The sequence below is a fragment of the Medicago truncatula genome, chromosome 8, assembly GCF_003473485.1.
Source record: "Medicago truncatula cultivar Jemalong A17 chromosome 8, MtrunA17r5.0-ANR, whole genome shotgun sequence".
Classification (NCBI taxonomy): Eukaryota; Viridiplantae; Streptophyta; class Magnoliopsida; order Fabales; family Fabaceae; genus Medicago; species Medicago truncatula.
In genome coordinates this window covers 28591343-28613571 of record NC_053049.1, presented here as the reverse complement: position 1 = coordinate 28613571, position 22229 = coordinate 28591343, and the positions used below count along the sequence as shown (strand labels likewise).

The window sequence follows — 22229 nt, the reverse complement described above, 5'->3', positions numbered from 1 at the left end:
GAATAAAACTCAGGGGGAGCTTACAAACCTCACCTTAAAGATGTATTATACTCAGGGGGAGATTACAATCCTCTATCTCAGTGGTCAACTTATTAATTAGATCAACAACAATTGAACGTTTTAAATACTATTGTTTGTCATCATCAAAAAGGGGGAGATTGTTGGAACAAAATGTGTTTCACAATGAACCTTATTAAGTTTTGATGATAACAAGGTATTAAAAATTGTCAATTGGTTATTACTAATAATTGTTCAAGTGTACAGGACCAAAAGGCTACTCAAGTTATTTCAATAGGTCTTGGAAGAACAATAGAAAGAAAAAGAAATTATAAGCATCTGAAGAAAACTGCTCCTGAAGCTGAAGTGCTTCTGAAGTGATGACGTCATCAGAAGCAGAAGGTCATCAGAAGCAAAAGTTTTCATCAGAAGCAATATCTTCACCAGAAGCTACATTTGATCCTTTAATCAAACTGAAGATTCAAAGTAGCTGATTCTCAATTCAGTCTTATCCAAGAAGAACGAAGAATTGAAAGAGAGGTATCAACGGATATATGGATAGCACTGAGCACTTGTCTCTCGTTAATAGAGTTGACAAAGTACAAGTGTACAACCACAACCTCCACTACTCTGTTTTCTGTCTACGCTACAAGACAAAACAACAGTCATGCCTGCAGAATTTGTACGTTCAAGATGGGAATGAATTTGAAGCTTATTCTTCAAAGGACTACACCCAAATCAGGCAAAGGATCACTGGTGGATAATCAAAGGATTTCAAACGACTCTTTAAGACGTGCTAATTATCTCAACGTCTCTTTCACGCCTCTATATAAAGGAGTGAAGACTTGAAGATTGTAGATAGAGATACATAAGTTCAAAAGCGCCAAAACTCTGTCAATTTGATTCTACAAAGCACACTGAGTTTCTGCACTGATTTGATACATCTTAGAAATTCAAAGTCTAGAGTCTTTACTGTATTGTATTGTGAACACCACTGATTGTATATCAAGTGTTCAAGTCAAACTCAATTCTCTGTATTTTTGTTTGATTAGAAGTCTCTTGCCTGCGTGCTTGAGCATTAGAAGTCTCTTGCTTAGTGCTTGAGCATTGGAAGACTCTTGCGTGTGTGCTTGAGCATTTTTGTGAAGTCTCATACTTAGAAAGTATTGAGCAGTTGTAATCTTTGTGATTATAGTGAAATCTCCTTGGAAGTGCAAGGGGGACTGGACTACTTCCGTGTTGTGGAAGGAACCAGGATAACTGCTTGTGTCTTTGTCTTTCTTTTCTCTGCTCTGTTCTTTTCCGCTGCAATCTGACTCTGATCAGTTCATCAGAAGCAATCAAACTGCTTCTGAAGTTTTATCAGAAGAAGTATTTTTTAAGAGAAAAAGAAAACACAATTCAACCCCCCCCCCCCCTTCTTGTGTTTTTCACCTTCATTGGGCTCACCCATTTCTAATTGAGCTGCAAATTCTAGAGTCCGGCCTAGCCCGTGTGGGCCATGGGCCTGTCCAACCACTGATTCATTAGCTTCTTATAAGCCTCAATTTCATAAGATTTTTGTATCTCTTCCATATCCAACCAATTCCACAATCATCTCCACGGATACCAATTGAAAAACAGGGAGTTTCCAAATGAAAACAAAAACATACATTGGGAGGGTAATAGAAAGTAGAGGTGTCAAATGGGTTGGGTCGGGCTGACCCATTTCTAATTGGGCCGCGAATTCTAGAGCCCGATCTAGCTCGTGTGGGTCATGGGTCGGTCCAACCCGTTTATGTTTTATTTTTAAAATTTATTCACTCTTTTATATGTATTAGTTACTTACCACTAGGGTTGGGAATAGGCTAGGCCGGCCTACGACCTGGCCTATTTAAGCCTGGCCTGGCCTAGCCTATTTATTAAAAAGGCCAGGTTAAGGCTTTTTAAAAAGCCTATTTGATAAAATAGGCCAGGCTTAGGCTTTTAAAAAAGCCTGTTAAGCCTGATAGGCCGGCCTATTTATACCCATAAGTTAAGCCTAATAGGCCTAATTATTATTATTATATTAATATATATCAACAAACCCAATTCCCATTGTCCGCTTAAAAACGAAACGACAATCTCACAATCACAAACTCTATTTCCCAATTCCCATTTAAAATCATTCCCAATTCCCATCCCTTTGGCTTCACTTGAATCGCTTCTGCTGCCTTTTGAATCGTTGCTACCTTATCGCCGCCGCCGTCGTAACAGGTTTGAATCACTGCTACCGCTGCTGCCTCCTTTTGAATCGCTGCTACCTTTTCTTCTTTCTTTTTTTTTTATATCTCTTCATAGTGTTATTTGGATTGGAATTTCATTATTGGATTTTTTTTCCCCTTTTAATGGCTGCTACCTTTTCTTCTTATCGCTGCTACATTTTTTCCCCTTTTTATGGCTGCTACTGCTACCTTTTCTTCTTATGGCTGCTACCTTTTTTTCCCCTTTTTATGGCTTCATTATTTGGATTGGAATTTCTTCTTATCGCTGCTACGTACCTTTTCTTTTTATAGTGTTTGTTCTAGTGATTTCCATGCTTGCATAGAAATAGAAATAGAATCATGTAATTATGTCATACTTAATTTTTTTTTGTCATAGTAGAGCTTCTAATATTAGGAAAATAGATGGGTAATCAAATTTTTGATCATATTCTTTTTGATATACAAGGCAGTAAGCAGAAACTAATAAAATTGATTAATAGTTTTCTACTTAATATAACACATTTTCATTAATGTTTTTACCATGTACAGTAAATGTCTTCTCAAGCAAATGAAGAACCAACTCAAACAAGAGCAAGCACAACTCAAGCAGAATCAAATGCAACCCAAGAAGAAGAAACTCAAGCTGAACCAATTGTTGGGAGAAAGAGGAAAAAAACAAGTGTAATTTGGAAAGATTTCGATGAAAAGGAAATTACTAAAGGTGTGTTTAGAGCTGTTTGTAAACACTGCAAAGCACAATATACTACTGGGACGGTAGGATCTAGCACGAGTCAAATGAAACGACATCTTGTAAGTTGCACAGCCAAGAAATTGCAAGATGCTACTGAAAAGAGACAAGCTGCTATTCCATTTAAGCGTGTGAGTTCAGGTAACCCCTTTCTTACTTCTGGTGTTGGATACTCTAATGAAAGGATGAGGGAAATAATTGCAACTGCTGTAATGGTTCATGAATATCCTTTTAATGTTGTTGAGGATGATGTTTGGATGTGGGCATTTGAATATGCAAATCCTAAGTTTCGCAAGGTTACTCATAAAACAACAAGAAGTGATTGTTTGAAACTATACGAGAATGAGAAAAAAATCTTAAAGAAACAGTTGGAAAGTGTGAGCAAGATTAGTTTAACAACAGATATGTGAAAATCTAGCCATCAAGTGGTTGAATATATGGTTATCACAGGACATTTCATTGATGCGGGATGGAATCTTCAGAAAAGAGTTTTGAGTTTTGTGAAAGTGCCTGCACCAAGACGTGGTATTGACGTGGCTGATGCTAGTCATAAATGTTTGAAAACTTGGGGGATTGAAAGTAAAATATTTACAGTATCTGTTGATAATGCTGCTTACAATGATTTGTGCTTGAAATATCTTAGGGATAATATATCGCTGAGTAGAAAGTTAATCCTTAATGGTGATTTGTTTCATGTTAGGTGCTGTGCGCATATTTTGAATTTGTTAGTGCAGGACGGCCTTAGTAAAATTAAGGATATCATTTTTAATATTCGTGAGAGTGTCAAATATGTTAACCACAATGATGCAAGTCTAAAGAACTTCTGTGATGTGGTTGAGCAAAAAGGTTTGAAAGAAAGGAAACTCGTCATCGATTGTCCTACAAGATGGAATTCAACCTTCAATATGGCGTCAACCGCTTTGAAATTTAAAATTGTATTTTCAGCCTACAAAGAAAGAGAGCCTCACTATAATCATGCCCTTTCATTTGAAGAATGGGACAAAGTTGAGAAAGTGTGTAAACTGCTAGAAGTGTTCAATTCTGCTACTCATGTGATCTCAGGTAGTTTCTCAACTATTTAATGGTTGTACTTTATTACTCTTAGAAATGTTTAATATAACTAGTGTTTAATATAACTATTTTGAATGTAGGTAGTGAGTATCCAACTTCAAATTTGTATTTGCCAGAGGTCTGGAGGGTGAAGCAGGTACTTGATATGGCGGATGAAGACGAAGATCTCTTTATGAGAGAAATGGCAAAACCAATGAAAAAGAAGTTTGACAAATACTGGGGGGAGTGTAATTTGTTGATGGCTATAGCTAGTGTTTTGGATCCTAGGTGCAAATTTCACAGTGTTTGTATATGTTTTCCCAAGATATATAAATCCAAGGAAGTTTCTGATGAGAATATAGAGAAGGTTAGGCGTTCCTTGGAATTATTATATGATGAGTATGTGGCCTTATCTTTGGAAGAGTCTTATTTGATGCCTGCTGTTAATTTGGATTGTGATAATCCATCTTCCTCTCAAACAAATGTTAAAAATGCCACTGGAATTGATGACTTGTTACAAACCATTCGGGAGCAAGAAGCCATTTCTCCCACGAAGTCAGAATTGCAAGATTATCTTGATCAAGGTGTTCATGTTGTTCCTAACTCTGAATCCTTTAGTGCTTTGGACTGGTGGAGGAACAACAGCATGAAGTATACAATCTTGTCTAAGATGGCTGCTGATATAGTAGCTATTCCAATCTCAACTGTTGCATCCGAGTCCACATTCAGTGCTGGAGGTAGAGTTATCGATGAATTTCGCTCTAGATTAAATGAAGAATCTGTTGAAGCTCTCATTTGTGGTGGTGATTGGTTCCGTCATAAGTATGGTGTGAGGAACAAATCAAAGGTTATTCGTTGTCATGATATTTTACTAATATTTATTCATATATTCATATGGTATTGTTTAGTCAAATAACTAAAGTATTTTTTTCTTTTGGTTCCCAAGGTTGATAAAGATGAGATACAAATCAACTTGAAGATTTGATATCATTTTGGTTTTTTGGGCTGGTTTGTGTACATGAAGCTGATGAGTGATTTGTTGACTTGTGTGATATGTTGAATTATGCTGACTTTTGCTACACCTTGAAGATTTGATATCATTTTGGTTTTTTGGGTGGTCTATGTACATGGAGCTGACTATGACTCATATGTTGGCATGCTGACTTTTGCTACACTTGAGTTTTGACTAAGACCATGTGACTATGAGTCTATGACTAATGAATGTCACTCTATCACTCATTTCTTTTTTTGTTTTCTCATATCAAGCATTTTATGAAATGATATTATTTTCTATTTTTTCGTGAATTGTAATCAAATGGTTGATAAACATTGATGAGTACTAACGAAAGATTATTATTATTAGCTCTAAATTCATTGTGATTTGTTGTTTTGTTGTTATAGGCTTTTAAACAGCTTGTTATGTTGTTAAAATTTGTTTTTAGTAAAATAGGCTTTAAGGCCTATTTAGCCTATTTAGTATGTAAAATGAACTATTTGATGACCATAATATTAAATAGGCTTCAAATTAGGCTTTCAGGCTAGGCCAGACTTTTTAATAGGCCAGGCCAGACCAAGAAAAACGGCCTATGATAGGCCATAGGCCAGGCTTAGGCTTGTATAATTTTTCGTAGGCCAAGCTCAGGCCTTTCAAAGCCTGGCCTGGCCTGGCCTATTCCCAACCCTACTTACCACTATTTTTTTGCTAAAATATGATTGGATGGACATAAAAATGTAAATAATTTTTACATTAGCATTGAATAATAATTAAACTCTAGATTATTCCTTCAATTAAATCAAATTAATAATTTATAAACTTTAAAATTTTAAAACTTTAAGCTAAATTCATTCATATTTATTGAGTTTATTTATTTAAATATTTTTTTATTAATAAATTTTAAATTAGTTGATAATTTTTTAAAAAAAATATACTATTTTTTTAACAAAAATCAAATGAAATATGGGCCGGTCAAAAGCCCGATGGGCAGCCCGGTCCGGTCCCACTTTTGTATGGGCCAAAAAAGCCCAATTGTATTTTTGGGCTAATTTTTTAGACCCGGTCAAAATATGGGTTAATTGACCGGCCTATCAACCCGGCCCATTTTTGGGTTAATTGACCGGTCAAAAAAGAAATTGATAATAAAATGATTTAGTCTTTTGATAAAAAAGGTTTTTGATATGTGTGTGACCAAATATTATGCATTTATATTTGTGTCCATGTAAAAATATGTGTAAAAAAAAAGGACAGAAAAATATGATGGAAAAAAGGACTAGATGATTCAGTAGTCATTTGCTAACCTAATCTTATGTGTCAAAAAAAAAAGGACAGAAAAATATGTGTCTATTTTTCTCCTACATGGTTAAGGTATAATTTTGCTTTTTTCGGTTATTCACTCAAATTTAAGGAAGACCAACTTTTTTATGATGGAAAAAGACACGTCTTGGACTGAGAATTATTTCCATCTCCCTGACTTTTTTACATAAAGAGAAGGTATTTTGATCTTTTTAGCATCTATTATATACTCTTAGTATCTTACACGACAAAACTTGCTTACATGCCATGCGTGCTCTTTAAACTCAATTTAAAACCGAAGTAACATGTTCCATTGTCAAGCAATATTAGCCCGTTTTGATTAAATACAAAGTTTATACACCTTATTTTACAATAATAATAATAATTTCTTCTCAACAAGGAAGTTTATAATAATCAAAAAGTGAAAATGATCGAAGTTGTCAACATTTTTATTCAACAAAAACAACAATCTAAAATGGGTTTCACTTCCACTTCATGAGTCAAATGACACTAACATCTTGTCATGAATATATTGATTAAGTGGGATATCGGGGCGGATTAAAAGTCGATAAACTTTTTCTCTCTAAAGCTTTCCACGGTCTCCTTGAGGCTGATTTCCAAAGGAGTAAACTCGATTCCAAAGCTCTTGGCCTTTTCCTTGGAAATCTGATATGTTGGCATATACGGTCCATCATCCTCACACCTTATAAAATTGTAGAGTACAATGTTAATAAAAAAAATTAACATTTAAATCCGGAGCACATGAAAATGAAACAAGATTGTTCATAAAATGATTGAAGTAAAACGTAGAATCAAATGAGGTATACTAGAGTCTAGAGGTATCACTGTTGCTGATACCATAACAAGTCTCTAATACAATATTAGAATTGAAAGAATTGGAAAGAAATGATTTCTATAACTATAAAAAAAGTACAAGAAAGCTTATACAGAGCTCAATTACAAAAGGATGTGAGAGTATATATACTATATAGTAGAGTAACCAAGTGCAGCTGCCAGCTAACCATAACTGACTATAACTAAGCATAAACGATTCTAGATGATGAAACTAACATAAGTAGCTGATTAACTGAACTGATTTCAAAACAATATGATATTTTGTGGAGGTAGGTGGAATTTATGAGAATGCATAGGAAAGAGGTATAGAGGCATGAACACTAGATGGGAAACAGTAGGTGGTGAAGCACTTAGAAACACTTCTTTGGTTGGGAAGTGAGTTTTGTTGAATAGGACAATTCTTAGAGATGAAAAGTTTTCCGTATGGACATCGGCAATTATAACCCTTGTGAGAGGTTGAGTAACCCAAAAAATCTAACTTGTGTTTGTTGTATGGTCAAAGTAAAGGGGACCATGAACAACTCAAGACTCGAAGGAAGTATTATGCGGTGGTTGATTCAGTGGCGTTGCCAGGACCCTGGGTTAGGGAGTTCAAACCTTTGTAATATAATTAATAATTATAATAATATATTCAAAAATAATATATTCGAAAAATTACATTGTACTATATTTAAGTTGTACTAAAAAATTTGCAAAGATACTCTACAATTGTCATCTAAGCAATTTTATGTTATGAATGTGTGGAATAATCAATTTTTTTTTATCAAATTTATCAAACACGTCTCTATCAATATAAGTAATGAGACAATCTTTATCTATTCATCCCCAATTTGACTATGAATAGAAATTGTTTTATAATACTAATGAAATATAAAATTTTACTTTTCCTATTAACATATATAAAATTAATTATCTTTTAAATTTATGTATAATTGTCAATATGATTTATGTAATTTATGATGGATGGAGGGTTAAATTTTAGGTGCAAAAGTAGTACTAACAACTCACGTTAGTTAAGCAAGCAAAAAGCTAGGTAGGTGCAGGAAAAAGCTTTGAACTCAATAGAAAATGTTTAATGTCAGCCTTAAATAAATTGAAAGAGTCAATAGATATGTACACTACACCATGTTATTGGACAGCATGCTCCAACGTGTGCAACTTTACCGTTACAAAGAGAGAGTTGGTGCAAGCCTTATATTTAAGGGGGTTCAACATGGAAGAAACCCAAAATAATAGGAGTAAATTAAAGGGTTGAGGGGGTTCAGCTGCATCCCCTGGATACAAGTTGGCTCCGCCCCTATTTGATGAAACAAAGTGGTATATGCAAGTAGAATCACAAACTTAGATGAAGAGGTAGATTGCCTGATAAAGTGATACAGAAAATCAGCTTCAAAGGAAAAAATTGTTTAGACTTTATAATCTCTATTTATCTCATATATACATCTAGTCAATATAGGAGTTGAATTTTTATCAATAGCCATATTTGAGAAATGGAAAATTTCAATGAAAATTCAATACCAAATTTTGTTGTTTTAGGAACATATGGTATCAATGGAAACTATTAGCATTAAAAGTAATCAATAAAGCTTACATTAAGTAATATTTTTTGTTTAGATGATTTAAATAAACAAAAGACTGTTTTTGCTTCCATGCATTGAGATCTCATGTCCTGAGTATCTTCCTAGTTTCAGTTCTAGCATACATTCAACAATTCATATTTAATATGCCTTTGAGGAGGTATAGAAATGAACTTACTTGTCTGAAATTGGTAACGTTGGGTACAAATCACGTAAAATCATAGCAAGTTCTGAATAGTGTACCACTCTCTCCGCCAACAAACACCTTCCACTAGCTGAAGCAATCTCATATGCGTGAATGTGGGCGTTAGCAACATCTTTCACATTGACCCATCCAATTGCTTTATTTGGAAAAGGTATACCTGCATTCAAAAATTCAGAGTTCTTCTATGATGCAACAGGACAATACTTTTCTGGAACAAATATTTCATTACTTATATGTCACACATTGCAGATCCACGACTATTAAGTTATCAAAGCAAGAAATACATTGATCAGTGAGTAACCATTTGATGGTATATGAAAGACAAATAATGACAGATTGAGACCGATAGGATGAGGAAAAAAAAAAAATTCCAACAAACACCAGGAATGCTATTACCTTCAATAGCAGTAACAATGCATCAAAAGATTCATTAGACATTAACCATCTTAATTTTATCTAAAAAAAGGGCAACCCGGTGCACTAGAGCTCCCGCATAAGCAGGGTCCGGGAAGGGGTCCCACCATTTGGTGTATTGTATTCAAACTAACTTACACTTTTTATGTCATGAAATAACTCTAGATAAACTCTTCAAAATGCCTCCCAAAAGAAAAATTACCATTTATAAGGTTTAAAATTGGTTCAACACTTTCATTAACCTCTGGTTGCAAGAGAGGTCCTGCCACCATTGTTGGGTTAAGAGAAACCATGTCAATGTTGTTTTCATTAACAAATTTCCAGGCAGCAGCCTCGGCCAAAGTCTTTGAAAGTACATACCATAGCTGAAAACACAAATAGAAGTTGGCACGAAAGTTAGGGTTAACTTATGATTTGCTTCCTTATTTAATTAGGATGAAGAGTCTAGTATTAGCATAAGTAATGATTGGTATTTTATCTTTTGTAATATCATCCAAGGCTTTATCTCATATCAACGAAAAACACATCATTCAATTCCGAACTTTAGATAAACCACATCAAAATCACATGTCCCAGCTTCACAAGCTTTAAGATTTTATTCTGAAATATTTCTAGGAAAAATGGTACTAACCTTTGATTCCCTACAGAAATCTGGATTTGAAAACCATGTCTCATCAACTACAACTTCAGGATTTTTCGGCCTTGTATTAAATGAAACTGCAGCATTAGAAGAAGTTAAGACAACTCGTTTCACAGATGTTGACTTTGCACATGATTTAAGAACATTAAGAGTTCCCTTAAGTGCCGGATCAATCAACTCCACCTGAAAACACAGATATCAAATATTAACAGTGCATACGCTATCAACTGATTTGTTTCTCTACCACAACAAAAACGTAATATTTATTTTAGACTTGTAAATTTTTCAAAAAAAAAGGTCAAACCATCTAAAAAAAAAAAGTGAAGTTATGCTTATCCTTAATCACATGATTTCTCAACTAAATATATCATCAATAAAAGGCACCCAAGACATGGAACTTCAGTTTGAAAGTGTAGTTGTCATTTAGGTCCCCAAATTATCTTAACAGAAAATGACGAATTCTCTTAATGAAATAGCTAAATTGCAACTTTAACAATATATTCATCTTGTCACATTATGCAGACACAGAGGAATCGGAAATCCTTACATCACCAATGTCCTTTTTTATTAATTTCAAAGGATCTCTTGTGATCTTCGCTAAACTGGTAACCTATGAAAGTCGCTTAATCAAAAATTCCATTTTTACATTTCAATAGACAAAAACCATTCTTCTTTAATCATAAAGAAATAATAAGTAGGTATGATTGATAGGTTCTAAATAGGTCATTGGGTGAAGTCCTTTATATTATAAGAGTCAGGGGATATAGCAATGAAAAATAGAATCCTTTTGACTGAGGAAAAAACTTAAAACACACATTAAAAAGATATATAATACCTGTAAAGATTTTATAATGAATAGCATCTCTCACTTTACATACCAGTTTTGTAGGATGAATTAGGCCTAATATAAAATCTAATATGAAACTGAGCTTATAAACAATAGAATACGAACCTGTGGGTCATTTACGACAAAACGAACAGGTGAAGCAGTATGAAAGACACCATCACAACCCTCAACAACAGAGTCAAAGGAACCTTCTTCCAAGAGATCTGCCTTAAAGAGTTGCAACCTCTCCTTTGCACCATCAAGTTTAAGCAAGTGGTCAACCTTTTTAGGATTACCTGCTTGCTTGCACACCAATCAATCATTCATAAGGGAAACCAAAATAGCTGAAACATAAAGGATAAGAGTGTTGATGAATTTATATAAGGAGAAAGAAGTTGAAGGAAAAACATGCACATACTTGGGTCACGGACAGTGGCTCGGACAGTGTAACCACGTTGGAGTAGGAACTTGACAATCCATGAAGCTATAAAACCAGAAGCACCTGTCACACACACCACCTTTCCTTCCCCACTCATCAGGCTTTTCCTTCTTTTCCTTCAAAAATGTTTACTTCCCTTAACTCTTATACTTAGAAATTAATACTCATACTTTATAGTAAATAATATGGCAGTGATGAAGTAGGTGATTTAACTATTATTATTGTCTTAATGTTAGTACTAAAAGAAATGAAATAATGTTTATTCTTGTAACCTATTTCCCAGGACATTTGTTGCAATTAGGCACATTTGTGTATCAATAATTTAGTTTTGTTATATACTTTGTTAATTTGCTTGGCTTCACCAATACTTTTTATTTTTCACATGTTTAGTGCTAGGAGCACCCACTTTAACACTCTATTTTCAACGCCTACTCTTTTATTGGGAAAATCATATTAGTCCGACATAAATTTCATCCAATATGTTTGGTTCCACTTCTAGAGAGGTCATAATCGATTCTAACATGTTTGGTTGCTTCCAAGTAGAATTGACTTTGGTCTCTAGAATTGGTTCTATTTGAAGCTAGGATTTGTAGCTTTTGATTCTATAATTGATTTTTACACACAAATTTATGGTTCAACTCACTTTTACATAAATGCATCCAAACACAAATAGCTTTACCTTCAACTCGTTTTTAGTCAGAATCAATTTTACATAATCAATTCATGTCACCGTGGAACCAAACATAGACTAAGTTACTGATGGAAAGAGTATTAAAATGAGTAGTATATGGATATTCATCAATGCTTTTTCATATAAAACAAAACAAGTATTCAAAAGCAATACTGTTGTATCATAATGACAAGTTGGTTTACCTTAGGTGTGGTTGAGGAAGACTGTGTATCTGAGACTTTAATCCAAGTATCGCAGAACAAGAAGAAGAAAACCAAACAATGAGTTATCTTATGAGTGAGTGTTAATGTTTGTTATTCATCCAGTAATTAAGAAAGAAATGTATGTGTTGAGTCAGCAATTTCAGATTATTGAATAATAAAACAGGTGGTTAAATTGGATTGTCCATATGTCGTGTTGTTCAGATTCAACTAAATGAATATGGTATTTTTTGTTTCTTTCTTAAGAATAAATGAATATGGTCTTGTTACGCTACCCGGACACTCTAACTATTTCAAAATAAAAAATAGTTCTATAGGGATGGACAAAAAACCAAAAAACCAAACTGAATCGCTGAATTGAAGTGAACTGAACCAGAAAAAATTGAACTGAACTGAAACGGTTTCAGTTACAGTGCAGTTCAATTCGAACAATTCAGTTCAATACGGTAACTAAAATTCAATTTTGTTTGTTTTTTTTCCTTTATATTTTTTCAAATGTATCAATAATAACAGTTCAGTTCAGTTTGTAACAGTTCAGTTCGATTTGAAACAGTTCAATTCAATTTGAAATGCAAATAGTTCAGTTTGATCCAATTCAATTTAGTTTTCATTCTAAACTGAACCAATGTCCACCCTAATTCTATAATAAGTTAAATATTTTAATTTTTAATAGATTGATTATATAAATTTTAAAAATATTATCATTTTTTTTTATCTAGAATTTGAATCCCGCAACTTGTATTTATTATATATTGTTTCCATCAGCTGGTTAAGTTCACGAAGACATAAAAATATTATCATTTAAAGGTATTAAAGAGTGTTATGAGACACTCATTAATAATTTTTAATTAATATTGCGGCATATAGTTTTACTTTTTTTTTGACAAAAATATTGCTGCATAGTGCATGTAGTTTTTGTTTGTTAAATTGTTTTTTACCTCTCTAGTTTGACTAACAAAACTACCAATATAGTTAGAGCTGTCAAAACGGGCGGCCCGGCCCTAAACGGGCCGGCCCTAGCGGGCTTCGGGCTTTAGCGGGCCGGGCCAAAAAGCCCGGTTGATAAAACGGGCTTGAAATATACTACCCGAGCCCGGCCCTACACGGGCCGGCCCGTATTAAAAATTATATATTTTTTATTTTAAAAAAATACTATAAAACACTGCTATAATTTTTTTATAAATAATATTTTTAATATGTTTAAATAATGTCTAGCACAAAAGTAAATTGTAAATATTTTCGTACAAAAGTTGTAAACTAAAACGACGAGGAAAATGATTTTAAATAAATTAGATATGTTATGGTTATAGATATTTATATATTCGATCTTTAAAACTATAAATAACGAAATGAATAAATATAATTTTATATTACATTTATATTTGTGTTAATTCATTGAATTTTCACTTTTGTTTTTTACTTTGATAATCAACTAAGTAAATAATTATTTGAAAAATATATATAATTTATAGAATTTTTTTTGTTATGCGGGCTAATGGGCTACCCGCGGCCCATTCGGGCTAGCCCTAACGGGTACCGGGCTTTTAAGGGCCGGGCTAAAAAGCCCTATTAAAATTCGGGCTCAATATTTTAGGCCCAAGCCCTATATTTATTCGGGCTAAACGGGCCGGCCCGTTTTGACAGCTCTAAATATAGTGTTGCTAAAATGGTGATTACCTTAGACAAATAATAGCAACACACATTTTAACATATTTTTTTCAACATATTTTTTTATTAATTAAATTTTTTATGGAATCCATCAAATTTTATATGGGACACACATAATTTTGTAGGATCCATTTAAATTTTAACCAATCAAAGACAACGTGTTGAAAATGGTAATGTGTGTTGATAGCATTCCTCATTACTTTATTTTAATATGATTGAGTGAGTTCGATTTTATTTTATGAGATCTGTGAACATAATTTAAACGGTGATTCAAAGTTCAAATTTTGAGTTTTCCCTTTATTAATCATAAGGGGTGATTTTTTATTCAATAGGTTGTTTGACAAAATAAATAAATGAAATATTAGTGAGATCCATTTTAACGAGTAAACAAGTATGTAAAAAATTATTAAAAAATTTAAAATTTTAAGCATAATTAAACAACATTTAATTTAACAAGGACTAAAAACACTAACGAAAAATTTTGTATGGACTAAAAAGTGTGATTTATTTTTATAAGGACTAAAAACAAAACTGCAGATATTTATAGGAACTAAAAACTTAATTAATCTTTTTTCTGTTTTTTTTGAAAGAAGTAGACTTCAATATTTAATATCATCAATATTCCATCCGTCTTAAAATTACAAGACGTTTTGTACATTTGATATCTATTAAAAAATATAATTAATTTTGTATGAAAATAAGATGTTATGAATTGTTTTATAAGATTGTAGTTTTCTCCAATTTAGTTTTGGACAATAAAATAATCCCAAATTACTGCAGACATTTTAGGACAAATTTGGACAGTTGGGTTTCACTCAAATTTTTATTTTATGTCTCTCTGATTGAGAGAGACTGAATCCAACAGAAACACCTTCCCAAAACGCTGCGTTTCATCTCCTCATTCCGATTCACAACCCAACCCTAACCCTAACCCTAACCTTTATCCGGTGAAACCAATCGTATCCATAGATTCATTGGTTCCACTCCTTTTTGAATTTTTTTTATTGTATCGATGCCGTCTCAAGCGGATCTAGACCGGCAAATCGAGCACCTGATGGAGTGCAAGCCTCTGACGGAAGCGGAGGTGAAGGCGCTTTGCGATCAAGCAAGGGCGATTCTGGTTGAAGAGTGGAACGTGCAGCCTGTGAAGTGTCCTGTCACCGTTTGCGGCGATATTCACGGCCAGTTTTATGATCTTATTGAATTGTTTCGTATTGGTGGAAATGCTCCTCATACTAATTACCTCTTTATGGGTGATTATGTAGGTGCGTTTTTTTTTGAGTTTTTTTGTGATTTTTTTTTTGTATGAATTTGCTGTGGTTATGACTCAGATTTCCAATTTGAATTTGATACTTTGGAACATTTGGTATTGAAGTTGAATTTGGAGTTTTGGTTATTAGATCTTGTTGTGTGGAAGTGCACTTGACACGACACTGACAAATCGACACCTGTGATAATTTAAGAAAATGAGAAAATTGAATGTAATCATGTGTGTTGTGTGGGATACTAACATATGTCTGACACCGGACACGCCTTTGAGTAGAAGTGTTTACTCTATAGGTCATAGATTGACACGAAGAAATGAAGAAATGTTGAGACATAAATGTTGATATTTAATAATATGGAGTAAACTATAGAGATACTTATGGTTGTGATTTTTATGTATGTTAGAACAAGCAAAGCTTTATTTTTCCAAGTGTTGATGAGCGCATGAAATTGGATAGTTATGATGGGATTTTTATAGAATGTAGTATATATCAATAGGACTTTAGGAGTGAAGCTCTGTGATGTCACGGATCAGTACTTTGATAATTTTTTTCCAAATTTGTCAAGGAACATATGATTCTGTTTGAAGTTTGAACCAAGGTATATCAAAGTTGGTATCCAAATTCAATAGTGCTTATAAAAGGTAGTATCATTCTTCAGCTTTCAATTTCTTATTTTTTTGTTAAGATTTTTTTTTTCTTATTTAAGCTTTATTGTGTTTTTCTTTAAAATTTGAGGGAAGGACGCGCTTAACTGTATGTTGTGAAGAAGTTAAAAGTTCAGTTTTAGTAAGTGTTGTTATCCTCTGAAGCACCAAAAGTGGAAAACTTGAATTTTTTTGGGATATTAGTATTGGGGACGTATCTAATACCAATGTGTTTGGTTACCTAATCAATACATATATGTTGGGTATTCTAGATTTTTGTAGTTGTCTTTTCCGCTATGGTTTGAATATTTAACTGTCACTGGTATGAAATTTTATCTTATGTTCTCTGTCAATCATTTCTATGTTCCGCAAATCTCATATTTGGTCTCATCTTTACAGAAGATGCTCAAAGAGGAGAGTGACATTGATATTTGATGCTATTTCTATTTGTACGAAATAGGCAACGATTCTTTTATGGAAGTGATATATAATATCTGTTTTTTACGCTCTATTTAGTAATGTTTTATTAGTATGTTATTTTAGATACTAAAAAATTAATATGTTATTAGTTTGAACTTATAGCACCGCAAACATATATTTATTAATTGCAACATATATTTACTTTGTTTTATGATTTCTTTGATGCATATCTATATACTGGCCCATATTTTTTAAGAGTATGATACCAGTGTCATATTTGTGCATCATATTGCCTTCACTCAATTTCAGTTCTTCTATCATCTTACTGCCTTTAATTGTTTTCAAATTATAATATACAATTCTGCTGATACCTGCTGCCATTTTCTCATGATAATGCTTCATTAATTCACGCAGATCGTGGATACTATTCTGTGGAGACTGTTTCACTTCTGGTGGCCTTGAAAGTTCGTTACAGAGATAGAATTACAATTCTCAGAGGAAACCATGAAAGCCGTCAAATTACTCAAGTGTATGCACTACTTCTCATTATATGTTTCTCACCAACACAATGTGCTGGCATTTTTGTTGTTAAACCCCCAATGCTTACCCTAATGCCTCTAATCATCATTGTCTGTTCCTTACCCGATTGAGTTCAATTTTCAGTGAACTGTCTATCCATAGGTTAGTAATGAAGGGTTTAGGTGAAACAATTCGGTTTTGTGGGACTGGAATTCTTCCATCATTTTTTCATTCTCATGATTTTGTGGATGTGATATTTAGTTTTAGTGAATAAATTCAACTAATATGATATATGTTCGTTGTTGTTTTGAGCTGTCTACGAGATCCTGAGGATGCAGATAGAAATATTGTAGGGTGTGGGGAATGAGTAATAAAATTCCTTTGTTGATATTAACATGCAACATGGATCACTTGGAGTGCATGTTTAGAAGGACACACTAAACTGTTGAACAATATTTATTAAAAGGACACACTAACCTGTTAAACAATATATAGGAGGCATGTAACTGATAGGCAACAGCCCCCTATTAGCCGAGCCTGTGTTAGGAAAAATAAGTGTCACAGAGGTTCATAACCTTCCGAGTGATAATGACCGATACCTAACAGCTGTTGGTTAGTTAGAAGACTTTGAGGTGGTTATAAGGAGAGTGAGAGCATATCAGAAAGTATCTTTGCAATTGTATCATTCTTGGTATGGGGGAGTTAATTCCTCTGTCAATAACAGTGGTCTCTGATTTTCATTCTTTTTCTTTATTCTGATGCAGTTTCTATCGGTAACGTGCATCTGTGTGACACTTGTTAATGTTTACACCAATTAATCAAAGATTTGAAACAGAAAAACAAAAAAATCTCTATAAACCACTAGAAACAAAATGTTTCTTTTAATATGAAAATAAAAAAATGTTTAAATCTGTTGCTTTGCCATTTCATCGAAAGCCTGCTCCATCTTCTGCTTTCAGGTACGGCTTCTACGATGAATGCTTGAGAAAATACGGAAATGCCAATGTCTGGAAATTCTTTACCGACTTGTTTGATTATTTACCTCTTACTGCCCTCATTGAGAGTCAGGTTCGAGTTATATATGTTGCAGAACATTCTTTTGACTAATTGTATGCCAGCCTCTAACTTCATGATATATTTCAGGTTTTCTGCTTGCATGGAGGTCTCTCACCTTCATTGGATACACTGGATAACATCAGAGCATTGGATCGTATTCAAGAGGTTTGTGTGTAGCTTAGTGCTATGCATTGTCTTATGATTCATTTGATAATAAGAGCAGTTTTTTATCTGAAGAATGACGTCTTGAGCTAAACATCCGTCTTATGTTTAAGTTGTGAAATACTTGATTTGATGTTGCAATTTTTGTTGTTTTAATTGAGGACCTTCAGTAGGAACACGTTTCTCTTACAATTTTCTTTTAATCAAATATCTTGTATGCTATCAGCCTTGCTGCAATTTTCTTAGGCTTTTAAGATGGCTCATCTTTTGGTCCTTGGTGGAATGCTGTTTGTTAATACTGATATTGTCTTGACATGTATTGACGATGTTAATTGAATTGCTTGGTGATCGCGGCACCCAGGTATGCTAACAACTGTAATTGTACATTATAGGTTCCACACGAAGGACCAATGTGTGATCTCTTGTGGTCGGATCCTGATGATCGCTGTGGGTGGGGAATATCCCCACGTGGTGCTGGATACACATTTGGGCAGGATATAGCTTCTCAGTTCAATCATACCAATGGCCTCTCTCTCATATCTAGAGCTCACCAGCTTGTTATGGAAGGATACAATTGGGCTCAGGTGACTGACAAATATTTTAAATCGGTTAATTATATTTACCCTCTTGACTATTACCTTCTGTTGTTATCTAATATGACTTTACGTTGATAACTATTTTAGGAGAAGAACGTGGTCACTGTATTTAGTGCTCCAAATTACTGTTACCGATGTGGGAATATGGCTGCCATACTGGAAATTGGAGAAAATATGGATCAGAATTTTCTTCAATTTGATCCAGCCCCCAGGCAAATTGAGCCCGACACTACACGCAAGACTCCAGATTATTTTTTATAATAACTTCATATATCTTCCCATTTGTAGTTACTGCTTTCTACAATTACCGTAGATGTGTTTTTAAGGAAAGAGGAATTTCACCGTTTAATTGAAGACTGGTCATCAAAACATGATTCTTTCTTTTGGAGTTCTCTTGCCGCTGCTCATACCTTATCTGCCAGAAACTAATTGAACTGATCCAAGCCACCAATTGGTGTTGTATATTTTTAGAGGGGGAAGCGGCAATAACATGATTGGTATATTTTGTTTTGCAATTTGTTTTTTTTTTTTTTAACTATTTCACAAGTTAGAGAGCAGAATTTTTTGTTCGCGACAATGATGTTCATTTGAAACTTTTGATGGTGCCAAATGGAAGTGCAGGTGTTCATTTAAATCATGGTAGATGGTTGGTTGAGTAGGGATGGTAAATTGATATTTAAGAAAGAAAATCGTTTTAAATTTGTGAATCAATTGCCCTTAGGTTGAACTGGCGCTTATTTTGTCGTTGATTTTCCACTATGTTCAGTTCTAATTCGTTTGGTAACGTGCTAAGTTCTTAAGGTAGGATAGAGTGGCTAACGATTTCATTAACTGTATTCTTATTTATGAAGCATTTATTTATCAATTGTTTTTCTTTTGTTTTGAAGTTTTATCAACCGAGTTATGAGGCGTTGGTCACTTATTAGCACCTATAAATTGGTACTCATTCCATTCTAATTCACATGTCTCATCAGCATTTTTCGTACATGCCAAAAAAATTTGATATTGTAATTAATGTGTGTAGTTTGTGTATATTATTACTAAATTATTGAGTATAGACAATATTATAATTTGCTGCTATATGATATACTTGAATTGGATTCTATGAATATTTCACTATGATACCACCAGAAATAACAAACCAACAACTTGCATCTCCATTCGAAAAAATAAAAATAAAGGAATTGCTTTTTCAGTTAGAAGTGAATATCGACACTGTATTCATAAACATATTTGGTGACGGGAGAATATGCAGTCAATTGAAATGTTGAATTCAATTTTAAAAATTGAAAAAATCAATGACCGAAATTATGGATTTAGAAATTGGGGGACCAAAATCCAGAAATTGATTAAATAGGGGACATAAATTGCAATTAAGCTTACTTTTAACTAGTTTTGGGACAAATATTTGGTGGGTACGTAGCTATGTATTCTACCCAAAATAACATGTGTATGTTGCTAAATTTAATGATTTTTATTTGCTTTTGTTATTCATTTAATGGTCATCACATAAGTAAAGATCTATACACCATTAGGACGTAACAAATAGAAATCTATTGAATTGTTAGCATTTCCCTTTTTTAAATTGCTAACCTGGTTGCTGCATACCGTTTTGGATTGTTGGAATCCGTTTCGTTCTAGTGATATTGGAGTGTCCAATTCCGATGTTGGTTGTGCTTGACTTAATTCAGAACAATATCATGCTTTTGTTTTGTTTCACTTTTATTTTTAAAATACACCAAACATAATCGAAAACATGTATTTTGTCATGTTTCTTATTTTGGTGACTTACTCTTTGATCTGTCCGGTGAGATCATGTAGTTTTTATGGTGAAGCTTTAGGATCTGTGGTTGCTGTCGCGGTGGCTTATGGTATTATAGTGAGAGAAAGAGTAAGCTTCTATGCGAAGACGTGGACACTGCTTATCATGCGTCTTTGCGGTGTTTCTCCCTGAGATGCTGGGTTTGGCTCTATTGGACCGTTTGTTGGGATTTTTCGCCATAGGCTTTATGTCGGTCAAAAATAATTAATTGTCCCCTAGTCATTACTGTCTTTAAGACATAATGGACTTGTTTTAGAGTTCGTTCCCGATGACGGCTCCTCTTGTGAATCGTCAACGCTTTGAAGACGCTGTGAATTGATGTTGTGCACGATTGTTCGCGCTCTCGTGATCTTTTTGGCATTTAATGTTGCGCACACTGGGTTTGCCGCGTTCTAGGGAGACACCTTTGGTGTGAGTGGGAGTAGTTGGCATTTATTGTGAAGTGGCCTGAAGGGTTTCTATGAGATGTCTCTTCAGTTTTGTTCCCCACGTGTGTTCTGGACGCACCTCGATGCTGAGAATCACGCGCCCCAGTACTTGAGTGCTTTTCATATTCCCATCAATTTTGGTTTTCGATTGTACTTTTTCGTAGTCTATAAAAGGGGGAACATCCCTCCTATTTACTCTTTTCAAATCCTGTATCATTGCAGTTACCATTCTGCAAAAAAAATCCTTTCTTCCTTTGATGTTTTCTTCAAATTTCCTAGTATCTTTTTCCGGATTATCAGATCAAGTCTCCAGAGGTTTACTCCAGGTTTCCCTGTTTTTCGTTTTCTCCTAAAGCAACAATTCTTACGCTTCCATATTCTCAAGGAACGACTTCATAAAAGGTAATTTCTTCCTTCTCCCTTACTTTATGTGCTTGTTGTTCTTGTTGGTTCCATCTCTTTGCTTGAGATTGGAAGTGAAATGGCGAGGAATGTTGGGTCAGAAGAGAGGAGAGGCTTCAGTTTTATTTACCCTGACGCGAGTCCTTTCCTGCAATTGGGGAATCTCTCCCCTCTCCATGCTCTTTATGATACATGTCGCATAGATGCTCACCACCATTTTGACGAGGTTAGACAATAGATTCTGTAAATGCCCCTGATGGATCACCCTTCATTTCTGTGGATAGAGGCGAGGATATGGGAAAAACAATGCTAGTGACTCCGGAAGTCTCACCAGATGGTGTGGACTATAATTGGGTATGTCCAGACGTTCTAGACTCACGTTCTTCTTACAGGAATTCGGAAGATCTCAGGTACCACTGGTTTTGTTGTAATTGCCTTGGAGGACAAGTGGCAAGTTGAGTGCCCTGGGGTCATTAAGAGAATATGCAGATCTTACGAAGGGTGTTGCCTTCCTATGTATGATATTCTGTTTCGGGAGCTGCACGTCGAACTCCCCTTTACCACTTTCGAGGGGAGCTATAGTAGAATTGAAGGAAGTGATGTTCCAATTATTGTCACCAACCCTAATCTGATAAACTCCACCATGGGGAGTCAAAGCTCATACATGGTAGATGCAATAAGAGACGCGACTATTAACCAAATCTTGAGTTGATCCAAATTGTATTTTTTGTTTCTTCCATGCTGCATAGCCAAAATCTGCTACAACATAGAATTTGTTTCTGGATTGTAACTGCATTTTTGCTACAGAGTGCATTTAAGTTGACTTACTGCACAAGCGAGTTATTGGTTTTTCCAGTTTTCTTGTTATTTTATTTTGGGTAATCAATTTTCCTCCAAACATCGAATAATCAATTTCCTTCCTAAAGACCATCACACAAATTAAGGACTTGAGTAATCAATTTTCTTTCAAACAACATTTAATATAATTATTATAATACACAAGCATTCAATAAAATACAAGATATAATTTAAATATTTAATACATTGAATCACAATTTGCTAAGATTTACGGAAACAAAGATAACAATGA

General features: G+C 34.1%; 3 protein-coding genes across 6 annotated transcripts; 2 read left to right on the top strand and 1 right to left on the bottom strand.

The window, feature by feature from the left end:
* The first annotated feature begins 2597 nt into the window (after positions 1-2597).
* LOC112417109 (zinc finger BED domain-containing protein RICESLEEPER 1-like) lies at positions 2598-5269 on the top strand. 2 transcript variants are annotated; one of them, XM_039828623.1, is made up of 3 exons: positions 2598-2940; positions 4119-4864; positions 4964-5269. In XM_039828623.1, the coding sequence occupies exons 1-3, from the start codon at positions 2772-2774 to the stop codon at positions 5000-5002; spliced, it is 954 nt and encodes a 317-aa protein (XP_039684557.1). In that variant the 5' UTR covers positions 2598-2771; the 3' UTR covers positions 5003-5269. The 2 variants fall into 2 exon arrangements, with proteins under 2 accessions (XP_039684557.1, XP_024627801.2); XM_024772033.2 differs by having other exon boundaries at positions 2849-4029.
* A 1326-nt stretch (positions 5270-6595) lies between these two features.
* On the bottom strand, positions 6596-12377 carry LOC11415612 (phenylacetaldehyde reductase). 3 transcript variants are annotated; one of them, XM_024771700.2, is made up of 7 exons: positions 12137-12362; positions 11243-11379; positions 10951-11120; positions 9990-10181; positions 9561-9723; positions 8918-9101; positions 6596-7010 (listed from the first exon to the last, which is right to left on the bottom strand). In XM_024771700.2, exons 2-7 carry the CDS (start codon positions 11358-11360, stop codon positions 6866-6868), a joined length of 972 nt encoding a protein of 323 aa, XP_024627468.1. In that variant the 5' UTR covers positions 11361-11379; positions 12137-12362; the 3' UTR covers positions 6596-6865. The 3 variants fall into 3 exon arrangements, with proteins under 3 accessions (XP_024627468.1, XP_024627467.1, XP_013445901.1); XM_024771699.2 differs by lacking the exon at positions 6596-7010 and adding an exon at positions 8221-8524 and having other exon boundaries at positions 11243-11373; positions 12137-12377; XM_013590447.3 differs by lacking the exon at positions 6596-7010 and adding an exon at positions 8221-8524 and having other exon boundaries at positions 12137-12373.
* A 2212-nt stretch (positions 12378-14589) lies between these two features.
* LOC11416610 (serine/threonine-protein phosphatase PP2A catalytic subunit) lies at positions 14590-19271 on the top strand. Its single transcript, XM_003628552.4, has 6 exons — positions 14590-15087; positions 16569-16683; positions 17633-17741; positions 17817-17894; positions 18284-18475; positions 18575-19271. Exons 1-6 carry the CDS (start codon positions 14835-14837, stop codon positions 18746-18748), a joined length of 921 nt encoding a protein of 306 aa, XP_003628600.1. The 5' UTR covers positions 14590-14834; the 3' UTR covers positions 18749-19271.
* Positions 19272-22229: the final 2958 nt, after the last annotated feature.

Coding starts and splice junctions, on each gene's coding strand:
- LOC112417109 (XM_024772033.2), top strand. CDS start 3,405: ATGGTTATCACAGGACATTTCATTGATGCGGGATGGAATCTTCAGAAA. Junction 4,030..4,118: donor TGCTACTCATGTGATCTCAG/GTAGTTTCTCAA, acceptor TTTTGAATGTAG/GTAGTGAGTATCCAACTTCA. Junction 4,865..4,963: donor GTGTGAGGAACAAATCAAAG/GTTATTCGTTGT, acceptor TTGGTTCCCAAG/GTTGATAAAGATGAGATACA.
- LOC11415612 (XM_024771699.2), bottom strand. CDS start 11,360: ATGAGTGGGGAAGGAAAGGTGGTGTGTGTGACAGGTGCTTCTGGTTTT. Junction 11,121..11,242: donor AGCCACTGTCCGTGACCCAA/GTATGTGCATGT, acceptor GCAAGCAAGCAG/GTAATCCTAAAAAGGTTGAC. Junction 9,102..9,560: donor AATTTTAAACCTTATAAATG/GTAATTTTTCTT, acceptor TTTTGAATGCAG/GTATACCTTTTCCAAATAAA.
- LOC11416610 (XM_003628552.4), top strand. CDS start 14,835: ATGCCGTCTCAAGCGGATCTAGACCGGCAAATCGAGCACCTGATGGAG. Junction 16,684..17,632: donor AGCCGTCAAATTACTCAAGT/GTATGCACTACT, acceptor TTCTGCTTTCAG/GTACGGCTTCTACGATGAAT. Junction 17,742..17,816: donor CTGCCCTCATTGAGAGTCAG/GTTCGAGTTATA, acceptor GATATATTTCAG/GTTTTCTGCTTGCATGGAGG.